General features: G+C 38.1%; 1 protein-coding gene across 4 annotated transcripts in view; it reads right to left on the bottom strand.

Moving 5' to 3' along the window:
* Nucleotides 1-296: 296 nt before the first annotated feature.
* CDK8 (cyclin dependent kinase 8) overlaps nt 297-20085 on the bottom strand; it is a 152316-nt gene continuing 132527 nt past the window's right edge. For 2 of the 4 annotated variants that reach the window (XM_021929502.2, XM_009191665.4), the window contains 7 exons: nt 12138-12281; nt 9401-9470; nt 8544-8616; nt 5229-5326; nt 4442-4520; nt 4165-4323; nt 297-1582 (listed from right to left, as the gene is read on the bottom strand). In XM_021929502.2, the coding sequence (XP_021785194.1) occupies nt 1457-1582; nt 4165-4323; nt 4442-4520; nt 5229-5326; nt 8544-8616; nt 9401-9470; nt 12138-12281 (749 nt within the window). In that variant the 3' untranslated portion in view covers nt 297-1456. The remainder of the gene's footprint in view (nt 1583-4164; nt 4324-4441; nt 4521-5228; nt 5327-8543; nt 8617-9400; nt 9471-12137; nt 12282-20085) is intronic. The other 2 variants (XM_009191666.4, XM_021929501.2) reach the window with 2 other exon arrangements.

Here is a 20085-nt window from a genome sequence, read left to right as displayed (position 1 = left end):
AACAGTCAAATCCTCAGTACCACACAGAATAGGAATTATTCCAGCAACTGAAGGCTCACCAATAACATCTTCCAATTAGAAAGGTGCCTGTGTTTCATGTCGTACATTATGGTACCGAGTGTAACAGGAAAAAGGATCCATATCTAAGACTCAAGTCAGTACTCCATTATGGAGACAGACACCCAGATAACGTTAATGAAAAGTGAAGAGATTTCTTCAGAGGCTACTTGTTAACACACATTTTAAAATTAAAACAAAAACCCTTTGTACATATAAAAAATACAGCTGACTCCACGTTTTGATTTATGAAAAATAAATTTATTACTTAACACCTTGTTTTTAACAATGTTCAATTATTTTTTATTCAGAATACTTGTGTCATTCATGTAAAATAGTTTGATACAGTACATTGTATGTTATAGGTTTTTTTTTTCCTCAAAAATTCTAAGGCTCTCCTACTCCTTCTCCTTTGCTGAAGTAAGGGCACCCTAAACAACGTGCGAACAAGTTTTCAAAAGGAAAATGAACTGAACAAAATTTTAATAGCACTACACCAACCAGCTTTAAAATCAGGACGAAAATATTTGAATTGGATGCCGCACCTTTTTAAGGAAGTTATCATTCATGCTTTTTTCATCTTAAAGCATGCTCACAAATCAGCAACACCAACAGGAAAAATAAAACACTGTCTATGACAATCATTTTAGTTTGTTTGCTGAACCAAACAGGTTTATATCAATGACAACATATTTAATTACTATCAAATAGCAGCTTTAATACCAGTCAAGTCATAGATTGAAAATGAAAACAAACTTAGAAGTTGGAAGTTAATCTTTGGGAGTTTTGAAACCTTTCTGGAAAAACTATGTGGCTTTTTGTACTTTCAAAAAAATCCAAGCCATGTTCTTGGTCAGAAAACACTGATTAATGTAGAAAATGAATCAGCCCACTGATAAGACACTAAAAAGAAAGGTGTACCAAAATAATCTCATTTTGAGTCTTGGTTATTTCGTTAAGATATACTGTATGTTTCAAGTACCAGTTAAACTTTGTGTCTGTGTGTGTACTATTGGTCAGATAATGTTGTTACACTGAAAAAATTCACCACATACAAAGACAAATGCTTGCCCCTAGCACATTCACAGCTTCAACTGCTACAGACTGTCACTGAAAAAAATGCATTGGTCAGTCTGAACCATGTCAAGTAAACTATGGAAGTAGCAAATCCACAACACAAACTGTGCTAGCACTTTCTTTTCAAGTCTAACTCCAAAATAGGTACAACTTGGAAGCCACTACCCCAATCTGTGTGAAAAGTGGTGGAACTTGGCTACTGGACATTTTGAAGATGTGGTTGTACAGTACATTCTCATGGCCCATACCAGGTTCCCGCGGAGAGCTGCACAGTCAGCCCTGCAGCATTCGCAACAGTGCATGGACAAGATTCCGATGCAGCTCAGTACCGATGTGTCTGATGTGAGTACTGTGGAGGCTGCTGGGAGGTAGCTGAGTATCCCATGCTGCTCTGCGGCTGTGATGTGCTTGGTCCAGGGTTGGGATAGGCAGCATGTGGATTGGAACGCTGGAGAGGAGATGAGGGAGAAATGTGATTCAGGTGCTTCTAGGGGAAAGTCAATCCCAAGCAGCAAAACTTATATGTGACTGAAGAGTCAATATGTTTCAAGGAAGAAAGGATGTACAGGTTTTGTGCTGCGTACGAACTTCATAATGAAAGACAAAAGCCCCAAATATTTTAACATCCTCTTCTCTTGAGGAAGGTCAGAAATATTGCTAGTAAATAATATTAGGCCTAGGTTTATTACTATGCTGTGCAAATACATTTTTTTCTATAGGAGTAACCCCTTTTTATGCTGTTTTGTATCTACTTGGTAAATTTGCTTGAGATGTTTACATGGGAACTTGATGTATACATAAATAATTTAAAGCTTATTTATACGCTTTCTTCAGTAGAAAACTCCCCCCAACACACATGACTAAAGAATAAAAATGAATATGATAGGAGAAGGTATCACAGAATCCATTTCTTTGGCATTAATACATTTTTATGCCCTTTAAACTACTATTTTTTCTTTTGAGGCAGGTGCCACTCTATCACCCAGGCTGGAGTGTAATGGTATAATCATTGCTAGGATTATAGGTATGCACCTCCATGCTCAGCTCATTTTTTCAAATTTTTTTGTAGGAACAGGGTCAGGCTATGTTGCCCACGTTAATTTCAAACTCCTGGCCTCAAGTGATCCTCCCCCTCAGCCTTCTAAATCACTGGGATTACAGGCAGGAGTCACGGTGCCTGGCCCATTTAAACTACTGAATCTTATTCTCTGCTACAAGTTTATATACAAAAGTAAAAATATAACCACAGACATTTAAGAAGGATGGTATTCTCAATTCTAAAATGGCACAAACAGAATGTGATGGTTTGGGGTTCTCTAATTTTGATCTGTTAGATTATTATTCCCATTCTCACACCTCTCTCTCATACTATTTGCTCCCAAGACAAACACTATAAGATTAACCAAAACTGGGCCGGGCGCTGTGGTCCACGCCTGTAATCCCAGCACTTTGGGAGGCCGAGGCGGGTGGATCACAAGGTCATGAGATTGAGACCATCCTGGCTAACACAGTGAAACCCCATCTCTACTAAAAATACAAAAAATGAGCCAGGTGTGGTGGCGGGCACCTGTAGTCCCAGCTGCTGGGAAGCCTGAGTCAGGAGAATGGCGTGAACCTGGGAGGCGGAGCTTGCAGTGAAACACGATCGCACCGCTGCACTCCAGCTACCAAAACTTATTAAATATGCTTTCAAAGAGAGAAGTAATAAGTCATATAATTCCAAATTCTGCCAATCCTAGCGAAGGTAACATTTTTAAAAAGAGTGGACACATGCAATTATAGTCAGAAATACTATTTTAAAAATCATCCACAAAAAACAACCACAGCAATCCAACAAAGCAGCACGGCGTCACTTTCTCGGCTCCAGAAGCCAAGGTCAGAGCACTGCTCTGCGTCATTCTAAGGACGCCATCACCTTAGTGTGCAAACACATTCGTGAGCCAAGAGAGATGCACTCTTCCCATCTGGAAAGGGAGAAAAGGATACTGGAACCAACAACTCCCACAGCTGTCTGCCCCTGGTGTCCTTGTTTAGCTAACTGGAAGAGAATTACAACTCATAACAGCAATGATTTCCATGGTGTGATGGGCTGGACTTCTCCCCTAACCAAAGGAAAGAGTTAATACCTAATTCTGAAAGTACAGTAACGAGCACTCGGGACCTTATCAGTTTAATAACATCTCTTTCTCTTGTGTGTGTGTATGTAAATAATTCTAATTGGTCAAATTTTCAGTATCCTTCCCACACTGAAACCTAGTGTAGTTGGGAATATGGTTAGAATAAGCAGAAGAGAAGAGGAGGCGGTATACAATATTCAAAGAAGGTCTTTCCACAACGTAACTGACAATGCCATGATAGGATCCCTATCGGCAACATAACAGCCTTTGTGGTCAGATCAAAGTATGAGTCCTGCATCTACAGCTGGCTTGCTGGGGATCCATGTGAAAGTTATTTAACCTCTACAAGCCTCAGTTTCCTGAAATGGCTACAACACTTAACCTCCCAGAATTATCTCATTTAATCCTTACTAGAGCTTCACATTGATCATTATCCACAGTCTCAAATGGAAATTGAGAACATCTGAATCACTTACTCAAGGATCCAGAGAAATGACCAGACTGGGATCTGAAAGCCTATGTTCTTAATCACTGTGGAATACTGTTCCAAAACAATAGATATCAAGCTCCTACCATAAGCCAGGTGTCAAGACACTTCATGTCTAATCTGACAACAGCTGCAAGTTAGGTTTTACTAGTTTCATTTTACAGATTAAAAAAAGCCAGGAGATGATATCCTGCTTGTCCAAGGTCACACAGTTAATAAATGGCATAATCTGTATTTGATCATTCCAAGTCCGGTTCAAAAGTCTAACCCCTTGCTACCATACCACTGTCAGGACTTTTCCATGCCAATAACATTTCATGTTGATGTATTTCCCTGGGTATACAGACCAGTATTTCTCAAATCACATTTTCCCACAATCATAAACCCATATGTAATCGCTGACATGCAAAAATGAACTTGGAATACCTGATAGTCTGAGGTCATGATAAGTCCACCTGAGGTAGTGGTAGGAGGAACAACTCTCACTTTCTTCAATGGGGGTCCCTGTGTGTGACTGCTGTCTTGATTCCCTGGGTGGCCAGTTCCATTCGTGTGGTTATTGCCCTGCTGCTGCTGCTGGTTCTTCTCAATTGGTTCAACAGAAAAAGTTCAGCTCAGAGGGAGAACAAAATACACCCACAACGGAAAACGTTATGGAGGCATTCACGAAACAAGAAGCTGCCAACAGTACTTTAATACTTACTTTGTCTCCTTTGTCATCAGGTTCTTCTTCCGTTAAAAATTCTCGTTTTGGGTAAGGGATTTGACAACCGGCAAAAACGCTGATCATAAGAAAAAGAGAAAAACCATTTCTGGTACACTAATCAATATTCCAAATGCTTCATTTAGGAAATTCTCATTTTAATCTTTTTAAGATGAACTTTGTCTCCGTATTTGCAAATATAAGCACCTTTCATGCAACTGTGACAAAACGAATCTTTTCTTTGTAACTAGTAATAGTACAGCAGGCTACTCGAAGACTCGAGCTGCATACAAATGATCAATAATCATCGAGGATGATTCAGCTGTCTTCTTTTATCCCAGCATTACTCCTCTATCACTCCAGCCAAAATACAGATTCCAGCTGAAACATGTGTCACCATTCAAAGACAATTTTTGTTTTGCCCTTCCTACCACATTTATTAATAAAAGATGGTATAGGGAACACATTTGGGAATGATATTTGCAATTTTGGAACATGAAACTGTAACTGCAGACAGTAAGGAGCTACAGCATGCAGAACCAGCCTGTCACTGAAGAGCTGGATCACTGCTGACACTAACGCAATCAGCATCTCATAAAGCCAGAGGTGAACGGGAACGCCTCTTCCCCGGAAAGCCCCAAGTGACACTAATCAACAAAGCTCATTTCTGCTTGTCATAAAGGATTTCCTTGGGTTCCCATGTAAAAGGAGGAGCAACTTAGAGCTGACAACCAGAAGAAAGCACACTCCAAAAACTCCAGGTTGGTGAGTTAACTAGGCCACTTACTCTGATGTAGGAAGTGGGTCTTCTAAGAAATAGGGATCCTGCATAGCCTGTTCTGAGGTAATTCGCTTTATTGGGTCCATGGTAAGCAACTTCTGAAGCTGAAATCACAAATCATAAAAACATGACTATATTGCTTCTCACATTTATCTTTCAGCACATATATGAAGGGGATATATATTTTTTGGTGAATAACATCACAATTTGGAAAATATTTATTCCCCCAAATTAACAACAAAACTCCTAGTTGTTAAATTTAATGTAGTAATTCACACTTCAGTCATTCCAGTAATCATAATCTCACTTGTTTTACTCTTGCTTATGTTCTCTGACTAAACAAATGATACCCCCTCCCATTATCTAAATTGCTTTATCCAGTTTAGAACAGGACCAAACTTCATGTATTTTCTCTGCTTTTCCTATTAAGATAAAAAAGCTGCTGTTACACACATAATACACTAACACATGTAGCGATTCATATTTAGATCTGTTAATTAAAACTGAATTAAATAAAAAAGTCAATCTCCCCATTACACCAGGCACATTTCAAGAGCCGAATGTGGCTCGTGGCTATGCTGCTGCGCCATGCGGATCATCACAGAAAGTTGTACTGTGCGGTGCTGTTCTAGTCTAAATAAAAACGGTGATACACAACTTATAAAGTACAGAGTTGTATGGTGAGACTCTGACAGTCGACTACTCCCTTCAAATCTCGACTCAACATTTATCAGCTGCATGACATTGGATAAGTTACTTAATATTTTTGTTACTTCATTTGTCAAATGGAGATTAAAAATAGTGCCTATTATCACAGGCTGTTTTCAGGATTAAATGAGTTCATATACGGAGAGCAATTATAATGGTGCCTAGCATAAAGAAAGTACTATGTAAGTGCTTGCTGTTGTTATTGCTGCTATAAATGCCATGCTAACGTGAAGATTCAGTATTTTTTAGTTAAAACATAGTTCATTCAACTGGATTCTAATACGTGGTCTCTTCGTTTATACTCTGATCCAATGCAGTGGCTTTCAGACTTTACGATGCATCAGAATCACCTGGAGAACTTCTTAAAATAGACTGCTGGGCCCTCCTCACAGAGCTTCTGATTGGTAGATGTGAGTAGGAGCCAAAAGCCTGCATTTCCAACATGGCCCTACATGATGCTACGCTGCTGGACTGAGACTGCACTTTGAAAACCAATGAACCAACAGACACATTAAGACTTAAAAGAGAGGCCAGGCGTGGTGGCTCACACATGTAATCCCAGAACGTTGGGAGGTCAAGGTGGGCGGATCACCTGAGGTCCGGAGTTCAAACCAGCCTGGTCAACATGGTGAAACCCCATCTCTACTAATACAAAAATTAGCTGGGTGTGGTGGTAGGTGCCTGTAATCCCAGCTACTTGGGAGGCTGAGGCAGGAGAATTGCTTGAACCTGGGAGGCAGAGGTTGCAGTGAGCCAAGATCATGCCACTGCACTCCAGCCTGGTGACAGAATGAAACTGTTTCAACAACAACAACAAAAAAGACTTAAAGATGACAAATTTTAGAGGATAAAGAGACACTTTTTTTTTTTTTTTTTGAGAGTCTTGCTTTGTTGCCAGGCCAGAGTGCAGTGGCACGATCTAGGCTCACTGCAACCTCCACCTCCTGGGTTCAAGTGATTCTCCTGCCTCAGCCTCCCGAGTAGCTGGGACTACAGGCACACACCACCACACCCAGCTACTTTTTGTATTTTTAGGAGTTTCACCATGTTGGCCAGGATGGTCTCCATCTCCTGACCTTGTGATCCACCCACCCTGGCCTCCCAAAGTGCTGGGATTACAGGCGTGAGCCACCACACCCAGCTGACACAACATATTTTAAGATGCAAATAAAATGCTAGAATGGTGAGATTAAAATTTAACTTTAATTATCTGGTATTTCAGAGAAAGCACAATTTTATTTTTAGGGTTGAAAGGAAAGGCCTGAATTTGCTATTTAAAATACCCGACAGTTTTAATGGAATTATAATAGGGCTTTCCTAGGGGACTACTCAAGATTACCTCCAATTAAGATGGGTCAGCCTTGTAAAAACAAGCACATAAGCTACAAGGAAGTATATCTCTAGAGTTTTAGTGGTGATGGTAGGCAGAGTCATCTTAGACTATAATGAGTAGCAGGGAATCAAGGAGAAGAATAATTCCCCTAAGTCATGACTTCTAATCTTCTGCCATTATCATTATTTTATTAGAATCAGTAAGTCCATAATTTTGAAGGATCTAACTTAAACCTCTAATTTGGGTCCTACTGTAAGTACATTATAATAAACCATTATTTGGATAATACATTGTGTGCTAATATGACAGGTTAAGGATGACTTTTTAAATTGCTGTTAAGATATGAAATATATGATATAAAATGTGAACTGATATAATAGTAATCAGAAAATACAGAAGGAGAAGCAGTAGAAAGAGAAGAAAAAGGAGAAACAAAAGAAGAACAGAAGAAATGTTTGCCAAGTGGCCTGGTTGCAATAAAGGAAAGTTTAACCTCTTCAAGGTGAAAGAATTCTCATTTAAGAACTTAGGAATAAGGATTAAAAGAATTTCAAGTCAAGCAAAATACAACCTGCTTCCCCAAACTCCCCTTTTATGTTATAAACCTTTTCTGAAAACATAAAACTGAAAAACATTTTTAATTATTATGCTGTAAAAATGGAAACTTTATTGTACACAAAGTTGGTAATGGCTGAATATAATTTCATCACAAATTACCTTGTTAGTGCACGGATTCAATTAGATTCTAGGTTAAATCATTTTTCCATTACACACTAATAAATATGGCATCTATCACATTCTTCCAGAAAAATCAAATGGCACATATAATTGCTGAAGGACTGTTAACATTTAAGGTTATAAGAGGTATTTTGGAAGTTAACTTTGTAAACAGTCTTTCAAAGAGCTGAAATACAAAACAATCTATCAATGGTGAGAAGTATTTTCTTCTTGATACTTCTCTGAAACTTTTAAAATTTTAAAGTAACAGATGAAAAACAATACACGTAATTTTATAAATGTTTTGACAGATTTGTTCCCATCACTATCTTTAGAAAATCTAACATGACCAAACGTTAGTCTGTCAAACCATGATATGAGTCTGGAAAAGCAAATATTTTATTGTCTTTATTGGTATGCACTAACAAGCTCTCTGCCATTTACCATGAAAGCACTCTGCGTGCTAGCTAAGTAACTATCTAAATTGATCCAAAAAAGCCTCAGTTGGGCCAGTCAATTAAGGAAAAAATGCATTTCATTAATACTGTTTATCTAAAGCTTACCAAGTGGAATGCTTTACTATCTGGTTTAACTTTATGTTTTTCCATATACTTGATAAGGCTGCAGTTGGTATACCTGAAAGAGAAATACTATGAAATAGCTATATTAGACTTGAGGTTAACTTTACATTGGCTAAAGTTCTTCTGATAAGAATTATTTTGATCATAACTGATATACAATATATACTGAAGAGTACGAGCATAAAAGGAGTAGAATTAAATCAGTTTTGTATTTCATTCAATATCCACAATGGTCACTTTTGAAAGGATACCAATGATTAAATGTAAGACGATTTCATGAATAACAGACACTAAACAGCTTTTTCTTAATATGAATTATACTTTAACAATTATTTTAAATAACATCTGGGTCAAAAGTTTAATTCAGCCTTACCAATAAGTGTAAAATACTTTTGTCATAGGTATATAAATGAAACTCTCCCAGTCCCTGATTTTGCATTGTAAACAGGTGAAATATTCATTCTTCGCTGTTAAAAATTGTTTAAAATTACTGTCACCTAGATTGGTAAGCAAGTGGCTATTAGCAAAGTGTATTTATTTAGACTCTTATTGATTCAGCTGTGATACTTCTAATGTCTAGCTTCCAAAAAGTAGTAAATATGGAAAGAAATGAATTTGTTTTATATCCAAATCAGCTGCTAATATTAGTTACTTTTGTATATAATCATTTAAGCATCTTAAGAAATAAAGACTGTCATCATGAAAAATATTTATTAGAGTAAATAAGTAAAATTATTTATTAGCATAATCTTATTTTATTATGATGAATATTCAGTCTTATACTGAGTATTCTGGTAAAGCAAAAATTGACAAGGGGTCTTTTTTTTTTTTCAACTTACGTATTTCTTCTGAAATCTTTCATTAATGTTGAATGTTCAGGCATCTTTTTTATATCTTCCCAATCTTTATCTGTGAAATACATTGATAAATTTTTATGTTGCCTAAGTTCCTATTCTTGAGAATTTTTATATTACCACATTCATTACACTTCCTATACATTCAAACCCCATAAAAAAAAGCTGTCTTCAAATAAATGTTCAGCAACAGTAAACATCTTCAACTGTAAACATAATTCCTTATCCCTTGTATGACTTTAGATATCTGTTTATCTTTTTAAATTTCAAACTGCAAACTTTCTGTATGTTTTACTATAAGCTGCCTCAATTTCTGTCACTAGAGAAGAATAAGTTATAAATATTTCTATTTATCTTATTAAATGTCCTATTTCTATTAGTAAAACTGCTTATTTTCCCTTTTCTACCAAATTTCTTGGTTGAATCGGCAATTAATTTCTTCAATGAGAAATCTAAGATCTTCCCCTCAGTGGCTTTAAACTGTATTTCTTTTTATGATACAGCCCTCCTTTCACCTTATTAAATATATTTCTTTACATAAGCAATCAATGTAAGTGGTAATAACTATTTGCAGAATAGGGTAGGATATAATTAGTATATTAATGTCTGCTGGTACCTTGGCTAGTCTCAGTAACATTACCCAAAACAACCTCAGTTCCTAAATACATTAAGTACAAAACGTTTCAGCTACTTTTGCTGGCATCAGAGTTGCTCAAACAATACATGCTACATAATTTGTTTTCTCCATCACTGTCAATGGGTTTTCCTGAGAGTCTACTAGGTGCACAGGACTGTCAGGGGCAGCTTAATAGCACCTTTAGTTTTTTTTTTTTTTTTTTGTAGACGGAGTTTTGCTCTTGTTAACAGCCCAGGCTGGAGTGCAATGGTGCGATCTCGGCTCACCCCAACCTCTGCCTCCCGGGTTCAAGCGATTCTTCTGCCTCAGCCTCCCGAGTAGCTGGGATTACAGGCATGCGCCACCATGCCCAGCTAATTTTGTATTTTTACTACAGACAGGGTTTCTCCATGTTGGTCAGGCTGGTCTCAAACTCCCAACCTTAGGTGATCTGCCCACCTCGGCCTCCCAAAACCTTTAGCTTTTAAATGGCCTTCAGCGGCTTGCTTTTCTTTGAACTTACTTGTAAAAATATTTGGCAACTATCTTCCAAAGATATCACATATTGGAAACTAAACATACACTTACAATCCTAAATGGAATTTTCTCCTTAACTATTTCCTTGCTCCAATTTCTCTATCTTATCGACTTCTCAAGCTAGAAATCTTAAGATAATCTTTTAGTTTTCCCTTGCTTATACACTTCCTATAAAACATTTCCATCTGCCCTTTTTTCTCCATCCTTATTATCACTCTCACTTGATGTCTGCAGCACTGCTACAGCTGGTTTCTGATTTCGCTTACCTCTTTTTAACTGAGTTTTACCTACCACCACCTTACTAATCTTTCTAAAATGTAGCATAAATCATGTCTCTAGTACTGAAGAACTTATCATGGATTCTCATTCTTTGGCTATCAAATCTAACCTCTGCTGCCTGCTTTCCAAGCTTCCTTATAAACCACCCTAACCTCTGAAATACACATTAAGAGTCGCTGATAGATGTCCTCACTCCATATATTCCCTCACAGAAGCTATGCCTTTCTCATGGGCTCAGAAATGGTGGACACATTCAGAAGCAGGAAGAAAAGAGAATTCTTCTGTCTCTACTCAAACCACACCTACTTTTTAAACATTCTACATATAGCAGTACAATGTAAACTCCAAGAGGGCAATAATCCTGTCTGTTACATCATCAGTAACTTTTTACTTAAGACAGTGCCTGGCACATGGCAGGTACTTGATAAATATTCACTGAATAAATAAAATTCCTATCACAACAGAGGTCTTCTTCAAACTGGTGACCAATTTTGGAGAAAGGCAGTATCTGTGTAGTTATTCTGCATTTACTGATAATTAACACCCTTACAAGGGAATGTAGAATTAAAAGTCTCAGGTATTATCTCTATTAGTCTTGAGTTAAGTACTTGACTAGCCAAAATTTAGGTGTTCTAAACAAATTCTCATTATTCTGGACCTCTGAGCAGTTTCTGGTGATCACTGTTCTCTAGTATAACTAGGGATTGAGATACAGCTGGAGAGATCTAATGCCAGGGATGGGATACATGTAAACCATCTCTGTGTTGCAAAACAGCAGGCCAACTCACCATGGAGTACTACGACTCTCACTCACATTGTGACTGTTCTGAGAAGACGTAAATGCTATTATTCAATATAATGTGATTCTGTATAGTGCCCTAAATAGAAATAAGGCTCAAAATAGTGGCAGTATTATATGTGCTGCTAGAAAAAATTTTCTACTACTGAATTCATTTATAGTTTCCACTATAAATGAGCTAAGGTACCTTTCTAATACAGATATTGCAAATATTTTATCATTTCACATATCAAACAACAAAACAAAAAAGCAAAACAAGATGAAACAAAAATACAGTCCTTAAATTCAGGAAAACCATAAATATGTTCATGCCAATATGTAAACTCTACAGATTTTGCTGTTTCTACAGATCTTTGATAAATGCAAGTCAAAAAGCAAAGACTCGAGTAAGAGTAGCTTCCATCAGCTAAAAATATATACCTCTCCAATGAAGACATCTAAATTCAAACAACAGTGATTTAAAAACAAAAACAAAAACGAATAATGTGTACCTGCAGGAAATCCCATTACATTGAATATTCTGTCCAGCTGGTCATGGTGATAAGGATTACTAGTTTTGATGTCCTCTTGTCGACAGTGAAATATTGGTTCTGACGTTAGTAGTTCTGCAAATATACACCCTATAGCCCAAATATCTTCAAAACAAAAAGAAAAAAAAAAAAAAAAGAAAAAAAGGCAAGGAAAAAAGAAAAAGAAAGGTGGAAAATAAAGTGGTTCTTTCCAAAAGAAAATGCAATTTTATTTTCTTGGGGAGTGTCTTCTTTCTTTCCCTAATAACTCATATTAATTCCTAAGCAATTATAATTACTAAATACCACGAAACATTATTGTAAGTATATATTCCCATGCCATCTACCCCAGTTTTTCATTTTGTATACCTCCACATCACCCAAATGGTTTCACTCTAAGCCCAATTAAATGTACTGGCTGGATTTTGGTAAGTTTTCAATGTCCCAGATGATACCTTTTCTGTGAACTACAGTAAAGCTGCATATGGAGCATCGAACTACAACCAAAGCAAACCAAACAAAAACAAACGGAAAACCCAAACAGTATTTGAAATTGGGCACTCGCCTAACACAATCGGCATAAATTCTTGTGATAAAATATTTTTTATTTACTTGCTAATTTGCAAAGTCTAATAATTACCCTCTCATGTTAGCACTAATGAGTAAGGTGGTATTCCACCAAGAGACAATGCCCAACCTCAAAAAGTCTAAGAACTAACAGCATTTCTATTTTAACAAAGTTTTTCTTTCAAAGTGGTTCTTGATGCCATAAGCAGTGTCAGATTTTGCAAATTTAATATTTAATACGTAGGACAGGAAACAAAAGCAAAATATTACTGTTAACGTGGATTATAAATTCGGCTGGGTGTGGTGGCTCATGCCTGTAATCCCAGCACTTTGGGAGGCTGAGGCGGATGGATCACGAGGTCAGCAAATCAAGACCAGCCTGGCCAACATGGTTAAACCCCATCTCTACTAAAAATACAAAAATTAGCCGGGCATGGTGGCATGTGGCTATAGTCCCAGCTATTCGGGAGCCTGAGGCAGGAGAACTGCTTGAACCGGGAGGCAGAGGCTGCAGTGAGCTGAGATTGCGCCACTGCACCCTAGCCTGGGCGACAAAGCAAGACTCTGTCTCAAAAAAAAAGCGGGGGGTTATAAATTCAAATGAATTATTGACAAAAGCCAGGCAAATGGGTTTCTCTGTACACAACAAAGTGAATTCCTTTCATTCACAAGATACAGATTTACTTTCATTCATATTAACTTTGTACTCTATTTGCCAATTTAGAATTTAAAGCTGAAAATATTTCATTTCTACTCTTAACAAATCCTACACTAAGTACAGTGGTGTGCATATAGCAGACCCTCAACATATAGTTTTTGACTGACCTAACCAATACCTGTGACAAATATAAATAACCAAAGGGGACAAATAAAAATTACTATTTTATCAAAGCTGATTGTTCAGATATGTTAATAACTGTCACTTAAACAGGAAATAAGGAAAAAAACCTAAAATGAGAATTCCTAAATTCCAAAACTGGAATAGAGATATTTAATTCAATATAAAATTACACACATTTACATTTCAAAGTAACAAGTTAATCATCTATTTACTTAAAGATTCACACTGACTGCAGCAAGTGATTTTAAAAAACGACATCATATTTACATATCAGACAACCAAGCCTAGCCAATATCACCATATGGAAAAGTCTCATCAAGAAACATAGGCCAACCTATTTTGTTTTTGGCATCAAAAGGTATATGGGGAAATTAATTATTTTGTGATTATTCTTTTTACATGGGTACCCCCTATAGATCTAACCTTTGATAATCAACAGCCACATAGGCAGCTAAGTAGGATCATAAAAAGATGATGGATGGCTTTGCATGTTTAAAATTCTACTTACAGCACACCCAATAAACACGGTAACAATTCATCTGGTTATTAAAAATTCCAAAGAAGAAAATATGTAAAGGAAGATGAAAGGTAAGTAGTGTAGCCATAATTAAAGCTATACTGCTCTTAGCTGAGCATACTCGCATATGCCTGTTGTCCCAGCTACTCAGGAGGCTGAGGCGGGAGGATTGCTTGAGCCCAGGAGTTTGATTCCAGCCTAGACAACATAACAAGACCCCATTTCACAGGAAAAATGTACGCAAAGCTACATTGCTTTTTAAAGAAAAAGTCCGGTCATCAGGAAAAATAGTTTATTGAACCTTAACTCCCTCCCATCCAGTAACTCTTCTTTCTTTGTATCTGCTATTCTCTCTCACCTTTATCCATCTTACCATTCTTCCTTTCTTCAAAATCCTGATCCATACATTAATCATGAACTTTGAGTCAGCTGATCCAAGGCTATTATTTCAGATAAATTTCTAATTCTTGTAAATAAGTTTCTTTTTCCTACCTCGTCTTTTTTTTTTTTTCCCCCAGATTGTGCCCAATTCATGGGAAGTCTCTTTAGTGTTCACCTGACTGCCAAACTCCTTACAAAATGGCTTTCCCAATTAAAAACATACATTTCACCTACTTCTCAAAATGTATGATGCTCATAGGTAGTCACTGGGCTAAGCAGGCAAAAGAAACAGTAGGAATTGGCATGCTATACAGACCAAATTTGGGAGGAGAAAAAGAATTTGCTCAATAATATTTGAATCAGCAAGTGTAGTAATAGTAAGCTTCTTGTTTTGATAAAAGGGAAGAGATTCTCATTTTCTCTATTTAAATGTATATTTCCCACTTAGCAGAATGCCTCACATTTAGTGACTATTCAGCTATTTGAGGACAAACACCTGAGCTTAAAAGGCCATACTTTAGTAAGACTTTTTTTTTTTTAAATTTTTAAAATTATTTTTATTTTTTGAGACAGAGTCTCACTCTGTCGCCCAGGCTGGAGTGCAGTGGCTCACTGCAAGCTCCGCCTCCCGGGTTCACGCCATTCTCCTGCCTCAGCCTCCCGAGTAGCTGGGACTACAGGTGTCTGCCACCACGCCCGGCTAAGTTTTTTGTATTTTTGGTACAGACGAGGTTTCACCATGGTCTCGATCTCCTGACCTCGTGATCCACCCGCCTCCGCCTCCCGAAGTGCTGGGATTACAGGTGTGAGCCACCGTGCCCGGCAGTAAGACTTTTAAGACTACTTTAGTGGCACTGAATTAGAGATTGACATCCCTTTTTTAGCCTTCTCCCCAAAGTAAATCAGACCAAAAAAAACAAAAAACAAAACGCTCAAAAGTGAATTAAACTTTGTTCCTGGGATTACAATGTTTACTAACCTATTATTTCCTCTCTTTGGTTTAGTGACTCAGCTTGCAGTTCTGCACAACAGAATAAACGACCACAGCACTACAATCTGTCTGTAGTAGAGGGGGAACATGTGAGTTTGATGTGTTCTGATCATATTTTTTTCCCTATGCTTTTGCTCCTTCTTAGTAGCTTCAGTAACAGATTTAACCCCTCCGCTAAATGGAATGTATTCACCAATTATTTATATGTTCAACTAGAAAGGCTCTTCTATCACCTGCTCACAATTCAACTATCAAACAGGGAAGCCAAAATGCTGGGGAAGTTCTTGGTAAGCAGCTTTAAGGGTGGTGTGAGAAATTTGTTGAGCATTTTACTCAATCTTTAGGCTACCTTTGCAGGAGACAGGAGGAATGGGATTGTGTGGGAGAGGCTGGTATTAAGGAAAAGGTTTCATTTTGTAATTCCTTATTCTTATTTTTATTTTATTTTTACTTTTTATGAGACGGAGTCTAGCTCTGTCGCCAGCCTGAAGTGCAGGAGTGTGATCTCCGCTCACTGCAACGTCTGCCTCCCGGGTTCAAGCAATTCTTCTGCCTCAGCCTCCTGAGCAGCTAGGATCACGGGCACCCGCCACCATGCCTGGCTAATTTTTGTATTTTTAGTAGAGATGGGGTTTCACCATGTTGGTGAGAGTGGTCTCAAACCCCTGACCTCAAGTGATCTGCCCGCCTCGGCCTCCCGAAGTGTTGGGATTACAGGTGTGAGCCACTGCACCCGACCTTATTTTGAAAAACTTAAATTAAAAATGGTTTTTGTATATTATAAATTTTGAATCAGTGTTTCAATAGAAGAAAGTGTTGTCCAAGATTGATCTTGGGCAAGCAGGTGTACACCAGACGAGGGTGTGGGCTGGGATCACCAGTGCTGAGAAAATGGCACTGACCTTGGTTTCAATCATTTGCACCCAAGTCAGTTCCCTCTAACTTCCCGGCCTCAGATGGCAGCTGTTTTTAATTAAAAGCTTAGAACTCTGGCTGGGTGTGGTGGCTCACACCTGTAATTCCAGCACTTTGGAAGGCTGAGGCAGGTGGATCACTTGAGGTCAGGAGTTTGAAACCAGCCTGGGCAACGTGGCAAAACCCTGTCTCTACTAAAAATACAAAAATTAGCTGGGCGTGGTGGCATAAGCCTATAATCCCAGCTACTCGGGAGGCTGAAACAGAATCGCTTGAACCTGGGAGGCGGAGGCTGCAGTGAGCCAAGATTGCACCACTGCACTCCAGCCTGGGTGACAGAGCGAGACTCTGTCTCTAAATAAATCAATAAAAGCACAGAACTTTCGAGTGTAGGGAGATTTAATTGATGACTCAGGCTAAATTCTCATTTTCAGAAACCAAGGCTAAAGCACTAAATGCGTAAACACACCCCCAGAATGACAGAACGAAGACAACAACTTGGGCTGGTGGTCTTTGTTACTTCTATGGTTCAAAGATGACTAAATTATTGTATGCATATATTCATACTGTCTTCTCAACTGGACTGTACATCTCTTCAGGGTAAGGCCCATAATTTGAATTCACACTTGGTCCTCCTAAATTTTAAAAAGTTTACATAGTAGTTACCCAATACATGCTTATGTTGGTGAGGAGGAGGAGGGAGGAAAATATGAAGAAAGGCCTTCTCTCTCCCAAATCACACAGCCATTGGGACAGGAGAATCCAGCTTCCTAAGGGCTGGTAGTTTAGATTTGCGGCACACACCCTGCATTAGAACTGCTAGACTGCAGAATATCCTAGTGAATAAAAGGTTATATAAATCTTTTTTTTTTTTTTTTTTTCTGAGACGGAGTCTCGCTCTGTCTCCCAGGCTGGAGTGCAGCGGCCGGATCTCAGCTCACTGCAAGCTCCGCCTCCCGGGTCCACGCCATTCTCCTGCCTCAGCCTCCCTAGTAGCTGGGACTACAGACGCCGCCACCTCGCCCGGCTAGTTTTTTGTATTTTTTAGTGGAGACGGGGTTTCACCGTGTTAGCCAGGATGGTCTCGATCTCCTGACCTCGTGATCCACCCGCCTGGGCCTCCCAAAGTGCTGGGATTACAGGCTTGAGCCACCGCGCCCGGCCAGGTTATATAAATCTTAATGCTTCCAATAAGACAGAAGCTTCTCAGGAAAAATAAGAAGTTAATAAACAATGAGCCAGAGTCACAAGTTTCTGCGATAGCATCACTTTCTTATTTGTAGAGTTTGTTAATACGCTTTACCAAAAGTAACACTGCTTTTAAATATTCATTTTCTAAGTGGAAAAAATCGCTATGTATCATATTAGTTTATATATGTCCTTAAATGCATTTAGAGTACGCTTGCAAAAAAGATACCCAAATATGTACTTAGGTAATAACATGTATTCCAAAATAGGACTAGATAAATAATCCTTATTTTTCCTTTTAACTGACTTAAAAAACTAAATATTGTATTAATAATTTTATATTTATAGAAAAGTTACAAAGATAGTATAGAGAATTCCCATATCTAACGGACTTATTTTTCTGTAAAATAAAATGTGATCTTAAGGCATGTATGAAGATTAATGAACATAAAGATTTTTGGAAATGACATACTGGATTCAAGATTAATATGGGGGAAAGATCACAAACATTGCTCCTTTTCCCTTCCTGAATCTACATTTAATTGACAGCAAAGTAATAAAAGTGCAAATGCACAGTAACAAGAACAGAAGGAGACTGTCAGAGACAAGATTCATTCAAGCATCCAACAAAGAAAACTGAGTTCTCACCACATACTAAATAGGCACTGGTTTGCAATGGTGAACAGTGAGGTGAGGTGTATTTGTTTTAGTGGAGTTTAGATACCCTTTGAGTCAATGAAGACAATAAGGTAAAAGAAAGTGTGAAGGAGGAAGTAGGGTGCTATTTTAGACTATGTGATCCAGGAAGTTCTCTCTGAAGAGGTACTATTTTCACTAAGGTCTGAATGTAAAGAAGAAACTGGCCAAGTGGAGACCTAGAACATGGAAGGCAGACAAGACAGTTCAGAGAAGGTCTCAGGACACAGAGCTGTCGTTGAGTAGGAAGCAGACTTTTCCCCTACAATGCTGTGAAGATTTTGTTCTTGGGAATACCAGCTACAAAGTCTGTATTTGAACAGGAGGAGCTGATCCTCCTCCCTACTCTCTATGATCACCCCGGGGCTGCCAGGCACATACAGCATGGGCCAAAAGTTGGAGGACTCTTCCCTGAAGACTTCGGCCTCAGAGGAAAGACCTGCACCTTCTGGTATGTAGAGGTTACCCCAGGCAATGGCGGCTCTCTGCTGGATCACCCTAAAGTTCTTACTCTTTAAGTCCCATGATTGATACGAAATTCTCAAGCAGTTTTAGTAACCTGATTTTTAAATACAAAGAGACACTCAAGGGTCACCAAACAGTTGAAGAACGCTTGCAACATGGAAGGGAGAGATCAAAACATGCAATGAAAAGAGTGACTATAAAGAAAAGACAGATAATTATTCTGGGAATACTGCAAAGTACAAACAAATCAGCAATGTTGTCATTGTCTTCATAGATATTAGGCTTTTCTTTCTATGAAAAAATACAAGATACTATGAAAAAGTAATAATCAGAAAACAAGAAGAGGTTTTTAGAAATGGATATGACAAAGGCAGAAAAACATGAGAAAAAAAGTAGTATAAAGGATTAATCCAAGAAATTCAACATCTGACAACACTGAGTTGAGGAAAGAGAGAAACAGAAAACACTGAGGAGGAAATCAAAGGACTACACAAGAGAATTTCCCACAGATTCAGGATATGAACTTCAGATTGAGTGTGCCCACCAAGTGGTCAGCCTATCACTGTGAAATACAAGGATGAGAAATTCTATTTGTTTCCAGAAACAAAAAAAAAAAACCCAGGTGATCTACCAATGACTAGGAACAAGACTGGCAGGGACTTCATTAGCAATGCTGACGTTAGAAGGCAATGGAGGGGTGTCATCCAAGTTCTGAGAGAAAATTCTTTTGTACCTAGAATTGTAAACCTGGGCAAGCTAGCAAGTATGATACCGGCATTTTTCAGAAATACAAGAACTAGAAATTTTACCTCTAAGATACAGTTCCAAAGGAATTTACATGAGAACATACTGTAGGCAAAATAAGAAATGAAATCCAGAAAGCAACAGATCTAACCCAGAGGAATAAAAAAGGGAAAAGGCAGGATGAAATGGTAGAATATGCTTGGAGACCAACCAATCCAAACTAGAAAACTTCAGGATGCAGTTACCCAGTAAAGGAGAAGTGTGTTTGATATCATCCTGGAGGATACAGAGCAAGTTAAGGAAACCATACAGACACAAAATAAAGAAAAGAAGAAAGGTAAAGCATATAAAAAAACTACTTGATGATAATGCAACCAAAGAGAATGAAGCAGAATAAGGTGTGAGTAATGGACAAGCAGTGGTGAGAGGCCTGGCAGCTGAGCATTAAATTCACAACAATTCGTAACTTAAGTATAAACAACTGTGGGAACTATGGTTAGCAAACAAAAAAATGTAAACACTGACAAAGTGATGATGATGATATTACTAATGCTGCTTATAGATTGAGAGGTTGGTAGGGGAAGAAGTGTAAGAGCACTAATTTCCTCATTGTTTATAATAGGGA

Source organism: Papio anubis, chromosome 15 (genome assembly GCF_008728515.1).
Source record: "Papio anubis isolate 15944 chromosome 15, Panubis1.0, whole genome shotgun sequence".
NCBI lineage: Eukaryota > Metazoa > Chordata > Mammalia > Primates > Cercopithecidae > Papio > Papio anubis.
The sequence above is the reverse complement of the archived record's forward strand: the minus strand, read 5'-3'. Positions and strand labels throughout refer to the sequence as shown.